General features: G+C 54.7%; 2 protein-coding genes across 16 annotated transcripts; one reads left to right on the top strand and one right to left on the bottom strand.

Annotated features, from left to right (window-relative positions):
• Positions 1 to 1269: 1269 nt before the first annotated feature.
• Positions 1270 to 8212, bottom strand: MZF1 (myeloid zinc finger 1). 8 transcript variants are annotated; one of them, XM_082709333.1, is made up of 7 exons: positions 7713 to 8180; positions 7176 to 7358; positions 6012 to 6447; positions 5387 to 5570; positions 4649 to 4719; positions 4414 to 4534; positions 1270 to 2890 (listed from the first exon to the last, which is right to left on the bottom strand). In XM_082709333.1, the coding sequence occupies exons 3-7, from the start codon at positions 6405 to 6407 to the stop codon at positions 1452 to 1454; spliced, it is 2211 nt and encodes a 736-aa protein (XP_082565459.1). In that variant the 5' UTR covers positions 6408 to 6447; positions 7176 to 7358; positions 7713 to 8180; the 3' UTR covers positions 1270 to 1451. The 8 variants fall into 8 exon arrangements, with proteins under 8 accessions (XP_082565459.1, XP_082565461.1, XP_082565460.1 ...); XM_082709335.1 differs by lacking the exon at positions 7713 to 8180 and adding an exon at positions 7530 to 7689; XM_082709334.1 differs by lacking the exon at positions 7176 to 7358 and having other exon boundaries at positions 8054 to 8212.
• Positions 8213 to 10268: 2056 nt separating this feature from the next.
• Positions 10269 to 23968, top strand: LOC309852539 (tigger transposable element-derived protein 1-like). 8 transcript variants are annotated; one of them, XM_082709345.1, is made up of 4 exons: positions 10269 to 10419; positions 12935 to 14476; positions 20358 to 20436; positions 22226 to 23968. In XM_082709345.1, exons 2-4 carry the CDS (start codon positions 13051 to 13053, stop codon positions 22254 to 22256), a joined length of 1536 nt encoding a protein of 511 aa, XP_082565471.1. In that variant the 5' UTR covers positions 10269 to 10419; positions 12935 to 13050; the 3' UTR covers positions 22257 to 23968. The 8 variants fall into 8 exon arrangements, with proteins under 8 accessions (XP_082565471.1, XP_082565472.1, XP_082565470.1 ...); XM_082709346.1 differs by having other exon boundaries at positions 10277 to 10419; positions 22229 to 23968; XM_082709344.1 differs by having other exon boundaries at positions 10277 to 10419; positions 12935 to 14773; positions 22229 to 23968.
• The last annotated feature ends 427 nt before the right edge of the window (positions 23969 to 24395 follow it).

The following is a 24395-nucleotide window of genomic DNA, read 5'->3' as shown; positions in this document are numbered from 1 at the left end:
TTAGTATATCCCAGATCATGGTCCTTAAGAGTTCTGTTTGTGGTTAAGAGGACAGAAGTATTGGCCTAGGGCCCAGGCGGCATCTCGCAAAGTCAACAACTCCCCCCACCTCCCAACGGTGCCACATGGGGAGTTGTTGACTTTGCCAGATGTAGATGCCAGAGTGGCCCTGGTCCTGGCTGGGGGTTGGTCAGGGGGGTGGTAGAGAGAGGGGTGGAGTGGGGGAGGAAAAGAGGTAGGGAACACACCTTCTTTGGGATAGCTACTAGAAGCTTCTGACTGAGGCTGGCTTCTTTCCCTGATTTCAGGACCCCAGTCTTGTAGCAAAGTCCAGCTGTATCCCTGGAAGAAGCTTAGACACATGAGCCTCAAAAGGTTGTTCTTAGAACCCCTCCAAGGGCAGGCTGACACCTGCCCAGAGTAGGGTTTATGTCCCAAGCCAGATCCCGATGCATGGGACATAACTGGTTGGGGTTTTGTGGGGGGTGCACTAGGTCAAGAGTCTGCACAATTTGGATGGAAGGGAAAGACAATTAGGGCAAGAAGCAATGGCGTGTGAAAAGTCCAGAAGGTTCCAGAGATGCCAGCCCAGTGTGCAAGCCACCGAACCTGCACTGGCAGCATCCACACTTTTATGTAAGCTGCTGACAGCTGTGCTTCCTGTGACTTGCTGCTGAACACATTCTTCATAGGGACCACCACCCAGTGTTGGGGAGCCCTTGGGGGTTGCATACCTGGCCAGGGTTGGGGGCAGCTGTGGCCCACAGAATGTGAATGATCACTAGGGGGATAGAGAACTGGCCTGGGACCTCCAGTGGACTTTGATTTCTGGACAGGCTGGGGTATCCTAAGGGGAACCTAACCTCAGCATAGTAGTTAACATGCATGAAAGAATCTAGATTTCCAGATAAAACCTTCTAGCTTTTATGCCTAAGAAATAGCTTCCTAAGGTTAAAGTTTTATAGACAGATCCCCAGCTCTGGCCTTCTGGGCACCAGTTTGCTACTTGTACTGCTCTTGATGATCTTGGCTGGCAGGGGAAAACTGGGCCAGTTCTCACCTGGCAGTTGGCTTGGCCCATGGTTGTACGGGTTGAAGCTGTCATGGCAAACTACAGGAGCCACGGTACAAGCCACATCCATAGCCCTTGGGAGGGGCTTCTAGGAGTCCATGGCTCTCAGAGACTGCATGGTTGCCGAAGTGGTAGATGGTGGGGGGATGAGGGACCTGCGCAGGTCGGGAGGCACTGAATGTGTAGATTTCCAGACCCATGGTCCATCTACTATTTATTGAGCACGTACTAGGCGCCAGGTCCTGAGTGGGCCAGTCTGTATCCAGACTTGATCAGAGGCCTCACAGCAACACTCTGAGGTTAGTGTTCGGGGCGAAGACCCTCCCCCGCAACCAGAGGCCAGAAGCAGAGACGCAGAGAAGGGGTACAGTGAGTGCTGTTACTCCGCACTGTGGATGCGCTGGTGCTGGATGAGCTTGGTGCTCTGGTGGAAGCGGCGGCCGCAATCCTGGCAGGCAAAGGGCTTCTCCCGCCGGTGGGTGCGCAAGTGCTGCGTCAGCGTGGGCCGCTGGCGGAAGGCCTTGCCGCACTCCGGGCATGCGTAGGGCCGCTCGCCCGTGTGGATGCGCCGGTGCTGCGTGAGGTTGGCGTGCTGCCGGAAGCTCTGGCCGCAGTCAGGGCAGGCGAAGGGCCGCTCCCCGGTATGGATCCGCTGGTGCTCGGTGAGCCGTGACACCTGCGTGAAGCCCAGGCCACACTCGGTGCAGTGGTAGGGTTTCTCCCCAGTGTGCGTCCGCTGGTGGCGCGTGAGCTTCAGACGCTGGCTGAAGCGCTGGCCACACTCCGGGCAGGCGAAGGGCTTCTCGCCGGTATGCACACGCAGGTGCTGTGTGAGCGTGGGCCGCTGGCGGAAGGCCTTGCCACACTCCGTGCAGGCGAAAGGCCGCTCGCCCGTGTGGATGCGCCGGTGCTGCGTGAGGTTGGAGCGCTGGCGGAAGCTCTGGCCGCACTCCGCACAGGCAAAGGGCCGCTCTCCACTGTGGACTCGCCGGTGCTGCAGCAGCACAGAGCGGCGGCCGAAACGCTCCCCACACTCCACGCAGCCAAAGGATTTGTCGCCCGTGTGCACTGCCTGGTGTTCCAGGAGCATGGCTCGCCGCGCGAAGCTCTCACGGCACTCGCTGCAGGGGAAGGGGCCTGGGGGCTCCGGGGCACCGGGAGGCGTGGGGGGCGCAGCGCCCAGGCCAGGGGGGTCGCCATGGATGCGCTGGTGCTGCAGCAGGTTGGAGCGCTGCCGGAAGCTCTGGCCGCACTCTGCGCAGTGGAAGGGCTGCTCTCCCGTGTGCACTCGCCGGTGCTCCTCCAGGCGCACGCTGCGCACGAAGCCCTGACCACAGTCGCCGCACACAAACGGCCACTCCTCAGTGTGCGTGAGTTGATGACGCAGAAGGTGCGAGCTTCTGCTGAAGCTTCGGCCGCACTCGCTGCACACGAATGGCCGCTCTCCTGTGTGTATCTTCTGGTGCCTCAGTAGGTTGCTGCGTTGGCTGAACACCTTCCCACACACGTCGCAGCAGCCACCCCGCGCCACCCCGGGGCCTGTGCTGGGGCGACCCCGTCCCTGGCCTTCCGGCCTGGGTGTACGCCAGCGGCCAGTGGCCAGTATGGGGCCCAGGAGCTGGTGAGGATCCTCGTTCGTGGGGTTCTGCTCACCTCCGGGGCCACTGGGGAGCACAAGTGCATGTGAGAAGCCACTTTCATGGGAGGGCGACCGGAGTTGGTCTGTGAGGCTGGCCATGCCGAGGTCCCACGGGATGTGGAGGTGGGGGCTCACAGTGCCTGGGCCAGCAGAGACGCTGTCCATGTGGAGGGCAAACCCTGCATTGCACAACGGGATCCACTCAGTCATACCAAGAGAGCTGTGCCTGGACCCATTCCAGCCCATGGTAAATAGGGTGAACTAGAGGGACCTGAAACTAGCCAGTGAGGCAGAACCTAGTATGAGGAAGATTTAGAAGATGGGGATAAGCTTTCCAGGCCTGACTTAAGTTTGCAAAAGTTGCCTTTCTGGAAGGGCTGCAGGACACATATGGGACAGGTGGCCTTGCAATAGTGATGATGGTTTCTACAAATACACTCAAGTGGGTGGGTCTGAGGGAGGCTGGAAATGGAGCCAACACGAGAGAAATGGGGATCAGAGGTGACAGGCGGCAGCACTTTGGTTTGACGTGCCTTGTTTGAGAAATAAAATCAATCTGACCCTGAAGAAGACTCGAAAAGTTTGGGATTAGAGGTACCAGGTAGCTCTGGCCATGGACATGAAGGGGCGAGGCCACCAAGCATGCTGGCGTGGCTATATAGAACTACTGCATGGACCAGCCCCGGACACTCTCAGCACAGAATTCTGAGCAGATAGTGGGCATTGATGTAGCTCTAATTCCTGGATCTCTTCTCTCATTTTGGCAAAAGGCTGGGTTGAGGCTATGAGACCACACTGAGGAAGCAATATAGCCAAGGAACACACATTCCAGAAACAAGGGAACAAAACAGTGGAGAGAAAGGAAATCAGAGAAGTAATTCAAGCCAGTTTCCCACAATTGAGAGGGATAGATTTCAAACTGAAAGGGTTTACCAACAAAGACGATGAAAAAACTTTGAAACTGAATTAGTAAAAAGAGTTCTTCATGTAGCCCCACTAGCCTAATATAGAATGTTAGGTAAGTGTTTTAAGAGATATAGCATCTCAGAACTTATCTTTTTATCACGGTTTATCAAGAACTTTTTATCACGGTTCCCAAGAAGGTCCAGGTTCCCAAGAAGGTCCACCAGAACAAGGGAGTAAACCAAGGAAGAGGAGCAGTCCAGCAAACAAGGAAGAAGAGGCAGAGAGACTGGATGATGGCTGACTGAGAGCAGTATAGCTGAGGTGGACAGCAGGGGCTTCTGGCCTCCTTTTTGTACTGCTCCATCCACATCCTGTGTCAAGATCCCTCTGCCCACCCACTGTCTACTAACCTGCTGTCATTGGCAGATCCAGACCCTCCCTCCCTTGTTACCCAGTTAGTGGGGGCAAACCCAGACTCTGTGGGCCATCTAGGATGCCAGGGATGGGAGAGGTTGGGGGTATGGGGAATACAGGCCCTGCTCTCAGGTTTTACTATGGTGGGAAGCAGCAGCTGGAGGGAACCTGAACTCAGCAGAGAGTTTGATGGAAACTCCAACAGCCTACTCCATGCCAGGGGAGAGCACAGATTATATGCTGCAAGAAACAGTCCACAGAATGGAGGAGCTTGAACATGTTGGACTCAGAGGGCAACCTGAATAGGGCCAGGAGTGGGATAGGTGAAATGTGGTGCTGCCCATGCAGAGGGCCCAGCCCCACCATGCCCAGTCTCACTCACCTGGAGGGAAGATGCCTCCAGCTTCCTCCTGCCACAGGACCCCAGGATGCTCCCTCCATGAAGGCCCCTCAAGTCCAGTTTCGCTGTGAGGAGAGGCCTGGTCCAGCACTATTTCACAGCCCTGAAACCACAGTGGTCACTGCTTATCTATGCCCAGCTAGGCTAAGGAAGGGACCCACCTGATCCCTACCCACTGAGGCTCCCCAGACAGGGAGGATGGCCTGTATGGGCTCACCTGGGTCTCTTCAGGCAGGAAGGTGGAGGTGGCCTCCTGGGGATTGGCTAGAGGCCCAGAATCCAGAAGCTCTGTAGAGGAAAGTTGGGGTCAGGTGGCCCAAGGGTGTCCCCACCCCACTGCCCTCCTCTGTGGTATGCCAGATGCTGGAATCCAGACTGGGGGCTAGAGTAAGGCAGAACCCCCTGGAAGGCCACAGGAGAAGCTGTAGCAGGATGAGACAGTCTCAGGACACAGACCCCTGCATGAGCCCTGGGCAGGATGGCCAGCAAGGGTGGATGGGAGCACTGTACTAGGGTCCACACAGGAATGAGGGAGTGTGGGTGGCCAGCTCTGGTACAGATCTGGAAGAAGTAATACAGAGAGGGGCTGCCTCCCAGCATTCTGGGGTCCTCCCTCAGCCACTACCACCTATATTCAAGCCTGCCACCTGCTCCCCAGAGACCAGCTATTGTCTCCCAATGGATCTCCTTGGGAGTGCACCCCACATGCCTCCCCACCCCAGAACCCCAACAGCCTACTTCATGTCAAGGGAGAGCACAGAAACATAGCTGTGGCAGTCAGATTTGGCAAGAGAGGAGCAGTGATGTCAACTGGCTAGGCAGGATGGGGGTGCGGTGGGGGACACCAGTGCATATGAATAGTTCCAGCCAGCAGGTGACCTTTAGGCTGTTGAGGCCAGGCTCCCCTGGTCTACTCCATCAGGCTTTGGGCCATGCATGCCTTGCCCACCCTCACCTGGGTCATCTGTAACCGTGGGTTCCTCTTTCACCCGAAGGCCCAATGGTAATTCCTGTGTAGCTTCAGATGGTGTCCTAGGCCCATATTCTGGAGTCTGAGGCTTGGTTTGAAGGAGGGGCTGCAAGTTGGAGGGCTCCATCTTCTCTGATAGCACTTCCTGACCCTGCACTTGGACTGTGACCTGGGAAGGTGCCCCTCACCATTAGGGACCCATGTGGAGAGTTTAGCTGGGCACAAGCAGTGGGTTCATAGGCATCTACCTCATCAAAGGACCCCAGGTCCTGACCCACTAGGCTCTCTAAGGACCTACATTCCCCCCAGCACTGAGTCAGGGGTAAAGGAACCACCTGCAGTTGCTCTCCTGTTGCTTACACCTGTGAATGCTCAGTGGTCTCCCTCTTTCTCCACCCTGCATCCCCTCCCATGTCCATGACTCCAGGCGATATAGTGGTGGGCGGGTGAGGCTGGCCCTGGAAGCCTGTCTACTCCCATACAAGGTCTGATGCAAGTGACTACTTCAAATCACAAGGAACAGGTGTTTGGTTGAGCATGGCACCTGCCAGGGGGAGGCACAGCTGGATACTGTTCCAGCCTGGATCCTGGCTCAGGGCCACTGACTCACCCATCTCCGGGGGCCTTCTGGCTCTTGGCGTAGCCCCTCGACTAGGGCAGCTGCCTCCTCAGGGCTGCCTGGCCGCTGTCCCTCCACACGGGCCTGGATCTCGGGGGGCAGTGCACACAGGAACTGCTCCAGTACCAGCAGCTCCAGCATCTGCTCCTTGGAGTGCACCTCGGGCTGCAGCCACTGGCGGCACAGCTCGCGGAGTTGGGCCAGGGCCTCTTGGGGACCCAGTGCCTCCTCATAGTGGAAGTGTCGAAAACGCTGGCGTGCAGCCTCTGGGCCGGGATCCCATGGGGCAGTCTCACCCTCCTCCTCAGAGTCCTCCAGCTTCACCATGACAGGCCCCTCATCTTCCAGGGCTGTGTGACCTGGGGAGCCCAGTGCTGCGGGCCTCATTGGAAAGACTGGGCTGGGGCTCCGAGGATAATGTCTTTCCCTAGGAGAGGAAGAGGATGAGGCTACTGCGAGGACAAACAGTGGCAATAAATGCTTATTGAGCGACTACTGTATGCTTCGTTGTTCCATCCTCAGACCTGTACTGAATGGAAGGCAGATATGATAATTGAGGCACAGAGAGGTGGTCACATGCCAGGCACTTGTCTCTCTGGTCTCTAGCTGGGACTTATACACAGTCTCTGGCATTCCCCTGTTCCAAACACAGGGTGCTTCTTAGGGATATGAAGGCATCCCCCCCACCCCACCCCTGCCCTTCTACATGCACCACGCCATCCCTGATGTGTGGATCTCCCACTGCCAAGTAAATGACATCTGCAGTATTCACCACATGGCCATAAGAAACACTCCAGCCCCCCTCCCCCCACACCATCCAGAACACCACCCCATCATTGCACCACCCACTCTCCCATCTAGTCTCTCTTGACCATTCTCTTCTCAACTCTGGCCACACTTCCAGGCAGCATCCCTCTCCCTCCATTCAGTCCCATCCTCTGAACCGGCCCAAGTTATCACACCATGTAATGCCCCACCATCACTTCAGCTCCCTGATTTAGGCAGGGTTAGGAGGTGATGGGATCTTAACAGGGGGCTCACAAAGGCCCCAAGACAACTGGACCAGATGCCTGCAAGCAAGATCGGAGATTCTGATCTTGCCTATTTGTTACATAACCTTGGCTAGTTTCTGTGAACCTGTTTCCCCATCTTTACCGTCCCCCGTAAGTGGGGCTGCCCCCCCTTCCCTCGCCATTGCTGCTCCCTTTGCAGCTGGGAGTAATGTGCGGACTTTGTGAAGAAATCTGAGTTTATTAAGTGAGTAGATTCGACTTCCAAGGCCGCCGGATCCCGTGGGTCAAAATTCCGATCCTCAAGGTTCCAGGCCATCCTGCAACCCTGGGAGAAAGTTGGACCATTTTTAAGCCAGCCAGCCACTGCGAAGCTTCCTGAACTACATTTACCAGAAATCCTGGAGGGCAACCTCCACTTTAGAGAGCCCCCCGCGTTCCCCCTCCCCCGGCTGGTTTATTGCTGCCATGGCAACCGTGGGGGGGGGGGCTCCGAGACCTTGTCGCGGTGGCAGTGCACTGCGATTGAAGAGCATCGCGCGACAGCGCCCGGCTCGCCGGAGGAGCGCCTAGAAGTCTGCTCCGCGCTCCGGGTCCCGCCGGGCAGCCGGAATCCGAGAGTCCGCGGTCTCCACCCGGGTCCCCGCCCCAGCCTCCCACGATGAGAGGTCCCCGCCCTCACCTCCACGCTCAGCGGGCCGCTCCGCGCTCACAAGCATGCGCACTCGCTGACTTCCCCCTCCCCGGCCGGACTCTGTCTCCCAGAATGCTCCACGCATCAGCCCGAGTGCCACCTTGCCCTTCCCCCACACTCGCCTCCTTTCCCACCCTCCTCCCGTTCCCCGGGGTAGCGTTGTTCGCAACGACCAGATCACACGCCCGGCCGCCTCTTCCCTCGCTCGCCCCCTCAGATCCAGGCGTCCATGCCCCGTCTACTTGCGCGGGCTTCTCAGGCGGCAACGGACAGCATCGCCGTCTTCCCAACCGCGCACGCCCCCCACCACGTTTTCCTCAGTTCTTTACGGGCCTTCCAGGGATTAGCAGGGGGCTGCACCAATCACCGCTCTCACTAGGACGCCGTCAGCCCATGTCTCCATGGCAACCGTTCGCCGAAAAAGGGGGCGCCTCCTGCAGTTCCCAGCCGGACTGTAAATGGCGAAGAGGCTCGGCCGGGTGCTTTCTGGGAAGTGTAGTCGGCTGGGCCCTCCGTGAGCGCCAGCGCCCCGCAGCGTTCCTTTGTGCCTGGGAACGGGGGGGCGGGGCTAGGATGCGCCATGGTAACCGGGTGGGGACGCGGAGGGCTTCTGAGGTGGGGAGGGGGAGAGGTGAGGTGGGATGGGGCTGGGGGTGCCGCCTGGAGTAGGAAAGCCGCGCGAGACGATGAGGAGAGGTGAGGAGAGGCTGACACAAAGACTTAGGGGCGGGAGAGGCCCAGAGCCTGTAGGGCTCAGGAGCAGAGAGAGCTGGGAGGAGAGACAGTGAAAGCAACTGAACAGATCCAGGGAAGGAGACCCTGAGAGGAAAGAAGATCAACAGAGAGGGGTTTCTACTCTCAGAGACCTAGAGAATGAGATAAGAAGCCAGAGGATCCAAGAGTCAGGCCGGGTGGACAGGATGTCCGAGAAGTTAGCAAGGCGGAGGGTCAGGAAGGGATCGATCTGGAAGGAGATTCACAAAGACAAGATGTGCAGCTATCGAGATTCAAGGGACGGGTGTACAGAGGCAAGGGGAGAGAAAGGGCAGGCATTTGAGAGACAGCAAAGATGGGTGGAGAGTTTTGCGAAGACCTAGAGAAGGGGGACAGCAAGGAGGGAGCTGGAGGTCGACTTTTAGGAAAACTCACCCGAACTGAACAGTAGTGTAAGGGCCTACTTAGCCTGAGCGATTCCATCTCGGATTAAATAGTCATTTTTTTGTTTATGCACTAACAACATATGGTCTACCAGTCCCTGATAACAGAGCTCAAATATAAGGGCAGGTCAGGTCAGGTGGAGATAACAGAGCCCGAATGCAAGGATGAGTCCGGCCACGTGGAGACATCCAATCACTATCTCCCGAAAGAATGTGGGCCCTGTCTTTTGGGTGTCAATTTTTTTTTTTTTAAGATTTTATTTATTTGTTTGACAGATCACAAGTAGGCAGAGAGGCAGGCAGAGAGAGAGGAGGAAGCAGCTCCCCACTGAGAGAGAGCCCGATGTGGGGCTCGATCCCAGGACCCTGAGATCATGACCCAAGCCGAAGGCAGAGGCTTTAACCTACTGAGCCACCCAGGCGCCCCTTGGGTGCCAATTCTGACCAAGGTGATAGGCTAGTTCAAATAGCTACTATAGGGTGAATTGTAATTCAATTGGCCACCCGTGTGTGACCTAGCAGGACTATGCAACTTTCTCTGTGTGTTACAATCTCATGGGCTACCTGTGTGTGGCCAGGCTCAACCATATGGCCTTTGCTCTATAAAGGTTAGTCTGTGAGGCTCTGTAAGAGGTGGCCCCAACCGGCCGGTTTGATTCTGTGTGCTTGGCGCGAAATAAAGCTTTGCTTGACCTTTGCTTTGTATCAGTCTGGCTTCTTTGATCACGTACCCTATCAGTAGGACAAAAAACGGTGATTGGGAGCCCTCTCTGTGTTTCCCAGTATTGTCTACCAAGCCAGCTTGGGCTCATCTGACTCCCTAAATGAAGGAATTCTTTCCCTCTGAAGTACCTTTTGATTGGGATCCAGGCCGCACATGCTTGGGGTTAGAGTTGTATTACCCCCAGGGCACTGAGCGGGAACTGAGACACCCGGGCCCGCGACCCCCAAGTGCTCCTCATTTCTTTCACCCTTCTTGTTCTTTCTCATCTTCCTGGAACTGCCTGTGCTATCCTGCGAGTTTCCTCCCCGAGGTAATTAACTCTTCTATGCGCACTCACTGAGTTTATTTTTAAGTTGACAGTCTGAGCAGAATTAATTCTCCAGGATGGGGGACAAACCGAGAAAAGAGAAAAAGAAAAAACAGAGCTGGAAATGGAAGGAAGTAGGGAGGATGTTGGAAAGACACAGAAAGTCGGGGGAGGGAAAAATAAGAGAGAAATGAGGCAGAAAGCCAGCTTTGGGCAGAGGCAGCTTCTGCCGCCCCCTGCTGGCCTCTAGGCGCAGCGTCCTCGTCTCCGAACTACATTTCCCGGCGGGCCTGGGAGCGCCTGGCGCAGGGTTCCGCGCGCCGTCAGGGGCGGGCCCCACGCCGACTCCTCCAATCCCGACAGTCCCCGGCAATCTTCCGCCTCCGCCGAGAACATGGAGGTTGAGCTCGGCTGCCTCAGGAAAGGGGCTCTGTAAGGCAGGATACAGGGAAGAGTCGCACCCCCAGCGGACCAGCTGAAGCAGCCGGCCCACGTCGCGGTCCGGAGGTGAGGGCGGTCGGCTGCGCGGGGGGCCGGGTTTCGGTGGCAGTGGCGCGGGTTGTGGCGCCGTTTCTCTTGGTCCCGAGCGGCGGGAAGAGAATGGAGAGAGGCCTTGGCACTTTCAGTCCGGGACGAACGCGGGGTGGGGGCCAATCGGTGCTTCCGGCAGCCCCGCTGCTCTATGGGAATTGTAGTCTCACGGGGACAAATCTTCTCTCCCACCCAGATGTCGGGCCGCGAGCCTCCCCGGGCTGCCCGCTTGGAGACTTCCTCTTGAGCGCGGGAGGGAGGGAATGGATGAATGAACATACGGGTGAATTAATTTAGAATCGTGGGTGAGCAGAGGAAGGCGTGGATGTTGAAGAACAGAGGAACGTGAGGGTTTCAGAATTCGGGGACGGCTTCCAGGCAAGAGGAGCCTTTTCCATGCCCACCCACCTTTCCCTGCCTCCCAGGCTCCAGGGTCCTGAGCCTATGCCATCTTGTTTCAAGATGCGCGGTCCACGAGTCTCTGATGTGATACCGACAGCTGCCGTAGGCGCTGTGAAAAGAGACCTTCACTCATTTGTTTATGCTTTGACAGGCGCGCCTTCAAAAGAATTTTTTTTTCTTTAACTGATCAGGCGCTACTTTCACGTGGCTCATAATGCAGTAGAGACAAGATGAAAACTGTTTCCCACCAATGTACTTTAAAATTAATAATAACGTATTTGAAGTTTAATAATTTCATCATCAAGCGCCTTCTGAATGCACTATTCCTGGGCCTGGAGACAAAAGAGAGCTCAGCCGACACAACTCCTGCCTTCGGGCAGCATGTGACAGATGTATAATAAAATGTATGTAGGGAGGGCCTTTTTGATTAGGTTACATTTGAGCAGAGATTTGTAGGAGAGGGAACAAGCTATGCAGATAACAGTGAAGAGCCTGAGCCCTGGGCCGAAGGAAACAGGAGCACCCTTAGTCTGCCCCAAATATGTGGGTAGGAGCGAGCCAGGTAAAGGAGGCGGCGTTGAAGTGCTTGAGGAATCTGGTGAGGATTGTGGGTTTTACTCAGAATTGGGAGAGCGCTGAGCAGAGTGGGGACAGGATCTTAGTGCTTACTGAATCTTTGTGGCTGCTGTGTGGAGAACCACTTTCCTCCTCTATCCCCAGATATTCTCTGGGGTGGCACGAATTACATTGGTTTCCTCCTGTATTAGTTTTCTATGACTGCTGTAACCTATTACTGAAAAAAGAGTGGTTTAAAATAACACAAATGGGGCACCTGGGTGGCTCAGTAGGTTAAGCCGCTGCCTTCGGCTCAGGTCATGATCTCAGGGTCCTGGGATCTAGTCCCACATCGGGCTCTCTGCTCAGCAGGGGGCCTGCTTCCCTTCCTCTCTCTCTGTGATCTCTTTCCTTTCTCTCTCCTACTGTGACCTCTGTCAAATAAATAAATAAAATATTAAAAAAAATAAAATAAAATAACACAAATGTGGGGCGCCTGGGTGGCTCAGTGGGTTAAAGCCTCTGCCTTCGGCTCGGGTCATGATCCCGGGGTCCTCTGCTCAGCAGGGAACCTGCTACCCCCCCACCCCCTGTCTGCCTCTCTGCCTACTCGTGATCTCTGTCAAACAAATAAAATAATAATAATAATAATAATAATAATAATAAAACACAAATGTATTATCTTGGAGGTCGGAAATCTGAGTTGGGTCTCAGTGGGCTAAAATCAAGTTACCAGCAGGGCTGTTTCCTTCTGGAGGCTCTAGGCTTTAGTGGTCACATTGCCGCTTTCTGAATGAAATCTTTTGCCTCCTCTTGCAAGGAGCCCTCTGATTACATTTAGGGTCCATTTGAATAAGCCAGGATAATCACCTGATCTCAAGATTATTGTCTTAATCACACTCACAGTGTCCCTTTTGCCATATTAGGTAATTTTAAAAAAGATTTTATTTATTTATTTGGCAGAGTTCATGGGGGAGGGTGGGGAAGCAGGCTCCTTGCTGAGCAGAGAGCCTGATGTGGAGCTGGATCCCATAAGAGGTCGTGACCTGAGCTGAAGGCAGAGGCTTAACCCACTGGGCCACCCAGGTGCCCCCCCCCCATATTAGGTAATTTACTCATAAGGATTAGTACTTGGATGTCTTAAGGAGCCATTATTCAGCCCCACACTGATGTTTGATGTCTTTGGGTGGGAAGCATGGAAATGGGTAGCTTGTTTGCTCATCGGTGTGTGGGAAGTGGGTTTCTAAACTGTATCGTGGTTGCAGGAGGTTTGCTGGGGGAAGAGAGCGAAGTCTCCTGGCCGACTTGTCTTGATCTCATAAGCTAAAACTAAGTGACAGGCTACTCTAGATGCAAAGAATGGATGGAATTGAGTGTGCAGTGTTTTCAGCAGTAGGAAAAGAAGGGATTGGGCATGCCTCTGAGGCAGTGATCAGCAGGGCTGGGTGCTCTTTGTCAGAACATGGGAGGGCCAGCTGGTGGTTGGCACTTCCATGTACTTACACATTAATGCCAATGTGTCCTTGTCTTACAGGCAGAGGCAGGTATGGCAGGAGAGACCAAGGGGCTGCCATCGTGGACACACTGGTAGCTACTGTGGATAGGCACTGGGGAGAGATCTCATCAAGGTGTGTGTTCCAGGGAGGCGGAATGAAGACAACTCCCCGGCTGCAAGTGTCGGGGAAGGCATCCCTCGGTGGGATTGGCCTCCGCCACACTGCCAAGCGGGACCGAAAGTCCATCACCTTGCATGTGAAATTAGAGGTGCTTCGGAGGTTTGAGGAAGGCGAGAAGCTGACTCAGATTGCCCGGGCCTTAGGGCTGGCCACTTCTACTGTTGCCTCGATCCGTGTCAACAAGGACAAGATCCGGGCCAATTCTCAGGCAGCCACACCGGTAAGTGCCACACAGCTGACCCGCTGCCGGGGTGTGGTGATGGGCCATATGGAACGCTTGCTGAGCCTCTGGATCGAGGAGCAAAAGCGGCAGAACCTGCCTATCAGCACGCTGCTCATCCAGGACAAGGCCCGACGGCTCTTCGTGCAGCTGCAGCATGAGCAGGGTAATGGCACTCGGGCTGAGACCTTTGGGGCCAGTAATGGCTGGTTTGCCCGATTCAAGGCTCGCCACAATGTGCTTTTGACAGATGAGCCATCTGTGGCTGACACCCAGGCTGCTGCCCACTACCCCCCAGTGCTGCGCACCATTCTAGAGGAAGGCTGCTACTCACCACGCCAGGTGTTCAATGTGGATGAGACTGGCCTGTTCTGGAAGCGGCTCCCAGAGCGCATGTTGTTGGCCCTGGAAGGGGCAGCTGGGCCTGGCCTCAAGGCCTCTAAGGACCACCTGACCCTGCTGCTTGGTGGCAATGCAGCTGGTGATTTCAAGCTGAAGCCGCTGCTGGTGTACCCCTCAGAGAACCCACGTGCCCTCAAGGGCTGCTCCAAGGCCAGCCTTCCAGTGGTCTGGCGCTCTAACCGCAACGACTGGCTGACACCCAGCATCTTCCAGGAGTGGTTTACTAGCTGCTTCTGTCCTGCTGTGGAGAGCTACTGTGCCAGCCACGGCCTCCCACACCGTGCCCTGTTGGTCTTGGACAGTGCACCCTGCCACCCTGCTCACCTGGGTGGCCTCTCACCCCATGTGCGAGTTGAGTTCCTGCCCAAGAACACATCAGCCCTGATCCAGCCCATGAACCAGGGTATCATTGCCACATTCAAGGCCTATTACCTGCGCCGTATGCTTAGCCAACTGGTCCAGGAGACATCTGGTGAAGACCGACCCTCCGTGCGGGAGTTCTGGCGCAGCTATACTGTTGTGACTGCTGTAGACAATATAGCCAGAGCCTGGGCAGAGTTGCAGCCCGCCACCATGAACAGTGCTTGGAGGAAGCTGTGGCCCGAGTGTGTGCCTCCTGGCGCTCCTGAGCCGGACACTGTGCCTCAGCTCCGCCGCAGCATTGTCGCACTAGCCAGCCATGTGGGCCTTGGAGATGCAGCCGAGGCCGATGTTGCCAACCTCTTGCAGGCCCATGGGGAGACCCCACCCCATGGCCTCCCCCAGGATGCAGATGATGGTGGGGACATTTGTGGCTCTGGGTTGCCATGGCAGGCAGGGAAAGGTTCGGTGTCCGGAAAACGAGAGCCAGATTTCACAGAGGCTGTAGTGGGTGTGGGGACTGAAGATACTGATGTGGGTGCTCTGAGCCCTGAGCACCTGGGCCAGGCCCTGTCACACTTTGCTGCTGGTTTACGGGTCCTCCTGGAGAACGATCCAAACCGGGAACGCAGCCTCCGGGTGTCTCGGGATGTCCACTATGCCCTTGCCCGCCTCCGGGAGCTGCACCGGGAAAAGAGGCGACAGGCCCGGGCAGGTGCATCCTCAGGAGGGCCCATGGCAGTGGCACCAAGGGATTTGGCAGGAAACCTGCCCTTGTCCCACGTGGGGCCCACAGAGGGTGAGGAGGTGGCTAAGGGCACAGGTCATGAAGGTCAGACCTCTGGCTGTCCTGTATGATTTGGGGCTTGGGCTTAACCTCACATGATCTCTCTGTAACGATGTTTTGTTTCTGGAGGTCAGATACTGCTACTTCTTCCCCAGGGTTCTCATAGCTCATGTTGTATTCTTTGTGTAGTGATGCCAGGCTTGGGGAATAGAAGGGTGGTGTTCTCTGATTGGCAGATGAACTGCAGGGCCCAGGGAGTGCCCACCCATGACAGGGACACATCCTGTAGTATGGTCTTTGCCCTGCACAGCCTGCCAGGGCAGCTGTGTCAGGGGCCAGAACTGAGACCTGCCTCTCCCATTTTCCAAACCTGACTTCTTACTCCCTACACCATTGTGAGCCTTCCTTGCCAACTGTAGGTGAGGGTTTCCTGCTCTCAACATGACCTTTTGTCACTTTACATGCCATCTTCATGGCCTCTGTTGACCCGGGTCTCTGGTACCTTCCCTGTGCCTGAGCACTTTGATTCTCTGTGGATTTTGATACTGGGGATCACTTCCTTTTTTGGAGACGTTTTCCTCCCTGAGTTTCTGTGCTCTAGTTGTCTTGGCTTCCCTCTAGCCTTTGAGGTTGAGCCTTTTGTGACTGTGATGGTCTCCCAGTTCTGGTGCTCTTTGGAAAATACTCTCCACTCCTCTAAGAGCTGGATTACCTCAGGGTTAATTCCTAGTGCACTGGCTGCAGCCCAGCCTCTTCCCGAGCCAGCTCCTCTCCCTGAGCTAGACCCTGAGCTCTGATTCTCATGGATATGCTCCCACCCCAGTCGTATTATCTCCCCTAATACCAGTTTGTTTTCCTGTTCCCCAAACTGTAACAACTGGCATCATGGGGTGTCCACCTGACTGCAGAAATACCACTTGGGTCACCAAAACAGATAGTCAGCAAGGGAAGGTCTTGTGCTCCTGCTGGATGAGCCACGGGTGATGGGATAGGGATGTCTGGGCTTTTGGACTCCTTTCAACACAGGTACACGTGTACGTGAACACATGCACATCTACACACACAGGCACACCAAGAAATAAAAATGGGAGAAAGGATTCTCGTTACTTCTGTCCCAGCTAACACCACACTGATGGGCTTGCTGTCAACATATTCCTGGGGCTGGAGGGGTTGAAGGGCCAGCCTCACTGGGAGAAAGGTCAGATGAGGCCCCGTGCTTGCTTTCCTGGGGAGAATGGTAAGAGGGATGACAGAGAAGGGAAGCTTTTCTTAGGATTCTGGTGACAGACTGGATACATTGCACAATTTATGAGCACTTGTAATGTGCCAGGTGTTGAGGAGACCAGGGAGAGTGAGACTGACTTCAGGAGCTGCTAGTCCAGAGGTTGTTACATTCTACCTGACAAGGCTGTGACAGGCGACTGGAGGAAGGACTCCCACCTAGCTGGGCACGGAGGACTGGACGTAATAGGCAGGTTTTCTGGGGAGTGTTGTCTCAGCCTTTAGGGACCTTGTTGACAGTCAGGAAACCCATCTTTTCACAATGCCACATGGTACAGAGGGGCTTGACAGAGGCAGCCTGGTGCCGTGGGGTGGTTGGTGAGAGCCCAAGGACCCAGAGGAAGGAGTATCCTGGTGGAGGCTAAAGGGGGCAGGCGACCAGGTGGGAGTCTGAGTCGGAATCTGGCTGGGCCGAAGGGTAGTTAGGGAACCTATGCTGGAGGTCGTGCTGTAGTGGTGATGGGCAGTCTGGCTCCAGGGCTTGTTTCTCCAGGTGTCTGGCCTGGGAGCCCTGGGTGCCTTCAACCAGCAACCGTTCCCAGGCCCCTGAGCGTTTCAGGGAGGCCCTGGTGGTGGATCAGGGCAGCCCTGCGTCTCTTGGGAGATGCTGGGTCTCAGCCCGACAGGCTGGTTCTCCGGCTCGCTGGGGACATTGGCCAGAGAATCTCGCCACAGAGACGGTCTTGGACGCTTTTCACCTCAGGCGTGGACCGTTGCCATAGACACGCAGAAGCAACAGGGATACCGGTTCCCTCCCCTCCGAGTGCTCCCGTGGCCATCGAGTGGGGGTGGGGGTCGCCCGGGGGTCGAAGGGGACAGGCGCCGGAAGCAATCATTGGCGGAAGCAATCATTGGTGGGGCTAGGCACTTCCGATTCCCAGCCGGGGTGGTCTCACGGTCCTTTCGCGGGGTCCTTGCGCGGCGGGGCCGGCCTGTGTGGCTTGGTGGGGGGTTGGTGAGTTAAGACCTAGGCAGCCAGAAGAGCTGAAAACGCCTTTGGGCAGGGCGTGCCGCCTGGTGGAGGGCGGCGGGGGCGTTGGCGCCGAGGAGCGTCGCCCATTTCCAGTCCTCGAGGAAGGGCGGCTCGGAGGCCTCGCACGGCACCAGGAATTGGTTCTAGGCTGGGTTCCAGCCGCGGCTGGGCGCCGCTGTCCCCCGGAGCCGAGTTTCCCGGGCTTCCTGCCCGCGGTGCTCCTTCAGAGCTGGGCTCCCTTCCTGTGGGGAGTCTTAGGATGGCCACAGCCCCAGCTTCTGTTTCCTCTCTGCTGCCACTCCGAGTGCGTCCGCCCAGAACGAGCGCTCCGGCCACCCCCGTGTTGTGCCGAGTGTTGTGTTGTAGCCATCACCTCCTGGGGCGCCTCGCGGTGGGGAGCCCGGTGGTGGGCTGTTGGGTGTATGTGTCTGGGGAGCCCCGGCCGCCCCGCCCCGTCTGAGAACAGGCGCTGGCGGTGGAAACAGCCTGTTGGTTCGTGAAGGCCATGGTAGCAAGTAGCGGTTGCCGAAGAAGGTCAGACCGCAGGTGGAGATTCTTGAAGAAAAAGCGGACGTCCTCCAGTTATTGCTCACATCACGCCCACTGGGAACTTGTGTTTCAGGACCCATTTCTGAACATTTGTAACTGTAGCTTCTCCCTGCGTGCGCGCACACATGCTCCGCAGAGGTTGTTCTAAAGATTTTTTTTTTTTTTAAGATTTTATTTATTTATTTGACAGACAGAAATCACAAGTAGGCAGAGAGGCAGGCACAGAGAGAGGGGGAGGCAGGTTCCCCGCCGAGCAGAGAGCCCAATGCGGGGCTTGATCCCAGGATCCCAGGTTCCCAGGTTCCCAGGATCCCAGGATCACACCCCAGCTGAAGGCAGAGGCTTTAACCCACTGAGCCACCCAGGCGCCTGGGTTGTTCTAAAGTATTAACAGCGGGATCGTGTTGTGTGAGGACTGTGGCGGATTACTTCCTGTTTACCACTGCCATTTTTTGATCTTGACTAATTGGTTTGGTGAAGCCTTAGAACATAGGTGAGGTTCGGTGGGGTGAGGTCCAGAGCCAATGACCCAGGAAGAATTCTTGAGATGTCTTTGGTGCAAAATGGTGGTTTATTTTTTATTTTTTTAAAAAGATTTTTAAGTTGTCCCCCCCCCCCCCATTTGACAGATAGATCACAAGCCTCCCCCCGCCCCCCCATTTGACAGATAGATCACAAGCAGGCAGGGAGGCAGGCAGAGAGAGAGGAAGGGAAGCAGGCTCCCTGCTGAGCAGAGAGCCCAGTGCGGGGCTAGATCTCAGGACCCGGAGATCATAACCTGAGCCACCCAGGCGCCCCAAAATGGTGGTTTATTAAGGCACGGGAACAGAAGCCATGGGCACAGAAGCCATGGGCAGAAAGAGCTGCTGTCCAGGGGTTGTGAAGAGTGGTCCATTATATACATGCAAGTTGGGAGGGGATCAGGGTTGGCCTAAGTCTCTGAGGAATTTTGGAGGCAAGATTTCCAGGACCTTGAGGGGCTGGTTATTGTTGGGAAAAAGGTGATTCATTACCAGTAATAAAACCTTTGTTGTGAGACCCTTAGATGTGTATCAGTGGGCCATATGCTTGGGAATGATTGTCAACATGTACCTTGGAGGGTTTAGAGGTAAAGTTTCCAAAGGAATTGTTAAAATAGATTTATAGGGTCCTGGTTGAGGATAGGGGGCTCATCAGGCTATGATTGCCCTTTACCCTTTGCAAAGTGTTAAGGTGGAGGCAGTTGAGTCCCTAGAGGAATGTCACTGTGCCTGTTTCAAGGGCTTGTGAGTGGATAAGGACATTTAATAATTTTTCTTCTGCTCTTGTTTCCCACATCATGTTTGAGCTGAGCCTCTCAAAGTTGGTAGGAGTCTGCCATGGGGGAAGGAAGGCCTTCCAGCTACAGGGATAGCTGTTGCTATCCCTGTGCCTGGCCCAGGCTGGTTGCAGTAGAGCTGACCCTAGCTTCCATCTGTCCTTCCAGCGCCCCCCCCCCATCACTTTTGCTGGTGCCTGGCAGATGGCATCCTTCACTTGCTCAGACTCTCCCTGGGCACTCACCCTCTGCTAGTTCCTGCTTGCACTTCTGCTTGGGTGCTGGGGGGTTCTCTCAGGTCACTGAAACGTGGCATGTCCATGCCCCCTAACCTCAGGAGCAACTCTCCTACCTTTATCCGGTCTAGCTTGAGTTATTGTACACTTGTGTGGGTGGGCTCGCTCTTCTCTTAACCAAGTTCCCAGTGCCAGGTGTTTTCTTGAGGGCAGAGATGGGGAGGGGGGTTGAGGCTGGCTGACAGCCAGCCAGACGTGGGGACAGTTTCCTCAGTAGCAAGTGGCCTCGAGGGTGTGTTTGTGGGGGGGGATTCCCCAAGACCACCCTTAGACTTAATGATTTGCTGGAAGGAGTCACAGATTTCAGCAAGGTCGTTATACTCATAATGTTTGGTTACAGTGAAAAGATACATATTAAAGTCAGTGGTGGGAAAAGGTGTATAGTCTGGGAGACAGTGGCTGTGAGCTTCCATGTCATTTGCCAGGGTAGTCGTGTGGACCCTGCTTAATTCTCACAGCAATGCTGTGTGACAATGTAGCAATCAGGGATGCTTACCTGAGCTCTGGTGGGAAGGGTTTTTATTGAGGGTCAGTCATATAAGCATGGAGCATACTGACTTCAGTTACTCAAATCTCAACTGCTCCCAGAGGTCAAACTGGTACCCTGTGACCCGTGGTCACCACTGTAAGTCACACTGTTAGCATGAACTATCTGCTTTGGCCCAAGTCCTGAGGTAAACAAAGACACCTTTAACAGGAAGAATATCCAAGGGCTTAGAGGTTACCTCTTAGGAGCAGGTCAAGCACCAAACTTTTGGAATGTGTAGGGTTTGGACAACCCAGGCCTGCTGAGTCAATCCTTTACTGAATTTCTTGCTGCAGCCAGAGGAAGGTTCTCATGGTCCTTTCCTTGGCATTTCAGTGACTTGGGTTTCAGGGGCTCTGGGTGTACTCCTGAGGTATGTGTGTGTATGTGGACCAAAGTGGGAGCTGCATGCGGGCCAGGGCAGGGTGTTCTGTGGGATTTGGAGGGCAGGCCCTTGTCTCATCCAGCCCAGAAGACCAGACCAGCACTGAGGTACATGGTAACTGCCTGACTGATTGATTGGCCTGGGTGCCTGACCCCTGTGCCCTTAGGGTGGGGCTTAGGACACTAACCTTCTCCTTTCCCCTCAGCACGGGCTGAGGCCTGTCCTGAGGACCAGTGGTCTGGAGACCTGCAGAGCTGGCCAAACCCTTCACGGATGGAGCTCAGGTGAGCTATGAGTCCTCCAAAGTCATAGATGCCACATCTTGCCTACCACTCCTCCTTTGTGTCACAGGGTACTTGAATGTTTGTGGTCCCAGCGGGTAACGCAGGGACTTCCCCAGGAGGAGAGAGGGAATTGCTTATAGACGTTGACTGAGCATACATGGGAAGGAGGGCAGATCAGGCAAGGAGCATGCGTGGCCAGGGTCTCTTGTCAGGTGAGTGGGCCACACCCTGGCCCTCTCTGCCCCTTGACTGTCATTCTTGGAGCTTCCTGAGAGACTGCAAAGCATGGGAACTCTTATAGTTTCCCTGTCCAGATCTACCCAAGGTGGGCTCAGCAGATGTTTTCTGTGAGTTAGTGGTATGTTGGGAACTCTTGGGGGAATAACCAGGGTGCTTCACTGTGAAATTCCATTGAGAAAGTAGTACAAAGTTGAGCTCCGAGAAATGCTTTTTCTAAAACAGGGTGCATGGTCTGCCTTGTGGAAGGATATGCAGGAATTAGGCTTCCCTGGCTGCCTCTGGGACCCTCCCCGGTTCTGCAGGGGCCTGTCTGGGTTATTTCACCATGTCCATGTACGGTTGATCCTTAAATAGCACGGGCTTGAACTTTATGAGTCCACTTGTATATGGATTTTTTTTTTGAAGATTTTATTTATTTGAGAGAGAGTGAGAGAGAGAGAGAGCACCCAAGCAGGGTCAGAGGCAAAGGGAGAAGCAGACTCCCCACTGAGCAGGGAGCCCGATGTGGGACTCCATCCCAGGACCCTGGGAACATCACCTGAGCTGAAGGCAGACACTTAACTGACAGCCACCCAGGCACCCTGGATTTTTTTTTTTTTTATAAATATAATACTGTAATGTATTTTTTCCTTTTAAAAGATTATTTATTTGAGAGAGAGTGAGAGCGAGAGCAAAAGAGAATGAGTGGGGTGAAGGGCAGGAGGAGAAGCAGGCTCTCCACTGAGTAGGGAACCCAGTGCGGGGCTTATTCCCAGGATCGAGCCACCCAGGCACCCGTAATGTATTTTCTTTGTGCTTTTAATAACATTTTATTTTTTTCTAGCTTTATTGTAAAAATACAGTGTATAATACATATAACATATGAAGTATGTGTTAATTGACTGCTTATGTTATCAGTAAGCCTTCCAGTCATCAGTAAGTTATTAGTAGTCAAGAGTTATAAGTGGATCTTGAACTGCTTGGTTGGGGGGGTAGTGTCCCCTAATTCTGTGTTGTTGAAAGGTCAGCTGTTACCTCTAGTAAAACAGACAAAACAACACAAAGAAAAAACTGAGTTGCTATCCTAATTACATTGATCAGGGTCATTGCAAGCTCAGAGCCATGAAAATGTGTTTTCTTGTAACTGGACAGCTTCTTGTTTTCCTCCTAGGCTGCCTGAAAACTCAGAGTTCAGTTTTATGAGCAATTGTTATAAATTCCTGTACCCAGCCACAATGTTTTGAGGCACTTCTCCCCCAACCTGTGAATTTTTGATTTCTGCCTTTGGTCTGACATCAGCTTGTATATTGTGTTACGTTGGACCTGGGGCTGAAGTAGGTGACTTCAAACAGTATGGCCATTGGGAGGTATTGTTGTAAAGTGGGAGTGGGTTTTCAGAGGCTTGCTGCATTACTGAGGCTGAAGTTCATTTAGTCCACTGGGGCTGGAATTCATCCAGTGGGATGTGAGTTCTGTGGCCAAATGAGGGAGATTTATCAATGGTCTTTAACAGGTTTCATCCAAGTCTGTCTCATTTCTCACCAGTCAATGTCTTTTCCCCATTTTATAGCAGGTCAGAGCCAGGGCAGCAGTGGCATTGAAATCGGCAGGCCCAGGGCGGGAACATGCATATTCTTTAGCTGTGTTTGTAGAGGGTGATGCAGATGGAGCCTCCTCCACTGGTCAAGGTGGTCTTCAGACCACTCTGGCTGGAAGATCGCTCTGGAGATGCCACCCAGTGCAACCCTGTGCCAAGGCACCAAGTGGGACTGCAAGGCTGTCAACCCTCAGCTTGAGGTGTTGGCAGTGCTTTGAAGCCAGAGAGAAGCTTAGTAGAATAGGGGAGGTGCTGGGACTGTCCACCTCCACTGTGGCTACCATTCTTGACAACAAGGAGAAGATCCGAGTGAGTGTCTGGTCGGCCAACCTGCAGGCGGCACAGATTGACATGCAGCTGCAGTCTGGTGATGGACAATGTGGAGTGGGTGGCGAGGCTGTGGGCACGATTGCGGCAGTTGTGTGCAGGTAGCCCGCCCTGTTGCGAAGAGTGATCTGGGAGGGCGGCTGCACACCCTGGCTGTTGTTCAGCATGGATGAGACTGGACTTCTCTGGAAGCAACTGCCTGCTAGGATGCTTCTTTCTCTGGAGGAGAAGTCAGCCGGGATGCAAAGCTGCCCGAGCTCTGATGCTGCTGCTTGTTGGCAATGTGGCTGGCGACTTCTAGCCGAAGTCACTGCTGGTGTACCCCTCAGGGAACCTGCATACCCTCAAGGGCTGCCCCAAGCCCAACCTGCCTGTGGCATGGCGCTCACACAAGGGAGTCTGGGTGACCATGAGCCTCTTCCAAGAGTGGTTTGTGCACTTCCGGCCAGCCATAGAGAGGTACTGTGCCTCCCGCACAAAGCACTGCTCATCCTGGACAGTGCCCCTGGCCACCCTGGGAGCCTGGACGACCTTTCGGAACACGTGTATGTGGGGTACATGCCCAAGAAAACCAGGGCCCTTGTCTGGCCCATGAACCAGGACGCTGTTGCCACCTTCAAGGCCTGTTGCCTGCGCAGGGTCTTCCGCCTGTTGGTGTTGCGGTGTGAGGCAGGGACCACCAGCACTCAGTGGTCCTTGACATCTGGCAAGAATACAGCATTCTAGACACTGTCTACGACATCTCTGAGTCCTAGGAGCAGGTCCGCCATCGACACTGGGTAGGCGAAGAAAGCTGCGGCCTGAACGCATTGGCTGGATGCTGGCAAGCTGCACGGGGACGCTCTACCGCAGACCCTAAGGGACATCACGGCACTGGCCCACAGTATGGGTTTCAGACAGGTGACAGGCAGATGTGGTGGAGCTGCTGCAGAGCCCCAGCACAGACCTGTCCAGCAAGGAACTGATGGGACTAGAGCAGGAGCATACTGCTGGAGAGGAGGGCGAGGACATCTCACCTGTCTTCCGGTGGCTCATGGCCAGGCACTTGGCCGTGGTTTTGGCATGCTTGGATGCTGGCCTGCAGATCATTAGTGACAGTGACCCCAACCTGGAGTACAGCCTCAGAGTTTACATCACCAGCTGCTATCGAGAGCTTTTCAAGGAGAAGAGAGGCCCCAAGGGGTGGTGGTGGGGGCGGTGGTTGGGAGCTCCAGGGACTCAGCACTTGGCTGGGGAGAGGGCTTCCTGATGGCTCCCTTTGCTTGTGTTGAAGTTGCAATAGCCTGAATTTTCCCATTTCATTATATTCCTCAAATGGTTTTTTGTCAGCAAATAATTTATTATTTCCAGTGAACTTCTCAAATACATGGCTTTAAAAGCCTTGATGAATTCTCAGGTGTGATATTTTTTTGTGTTCTGGGTCCTTTGGAGGAAAGTGTACCAAGTTTCTTAGTGGAAGTCCTTGAGGAAGCCAGGCCCCTGATTGTTCCTGTGCCTGTGCTCACTACAATGAGCTCTCCTTCTGTTGAGTGTGGGACTCTTAGAACTGTGTGGACATTCAGCGAGGAAAAGGGGTTTTGCTCGGCTTCTGGTCCTCTCATCTTTCTGCTGGGCTTAAGGCAGCAGAAAAGGCTGACCCCAGATGAGCCTTCAGAGAGACAATGATAGAGTAGTTTTGGGTGGGAGCAGTATCTGGCCACACACCTCCCAGCTCTGTTCCTCTGGGGCCTTGGATGCCAATTGTCACCCTGTCCTGTTCTCTGAAATGATGTGTCCCCACTGAGTGGCTAGGGAGAGAGAAGAGAGACTTCAGCTC

This window comes from Mustela nivalis, assembly GCF_964662115.1.
Source record: "Mustela nivalis genome assembly, chromosome: 18".
In the NCBI taxonomy this organism is placed as follows: Eukaryota; Metazoa; Chordata; class Mammalia; order Carnivora; family Mustelidae; genus Mustela; species Mustela nivalis.
The sequence above is the reverse complement of the archived record's forward strand: the minus strand, read 5'-3'. Positions and strand labels throughout refer to the sequence as shown.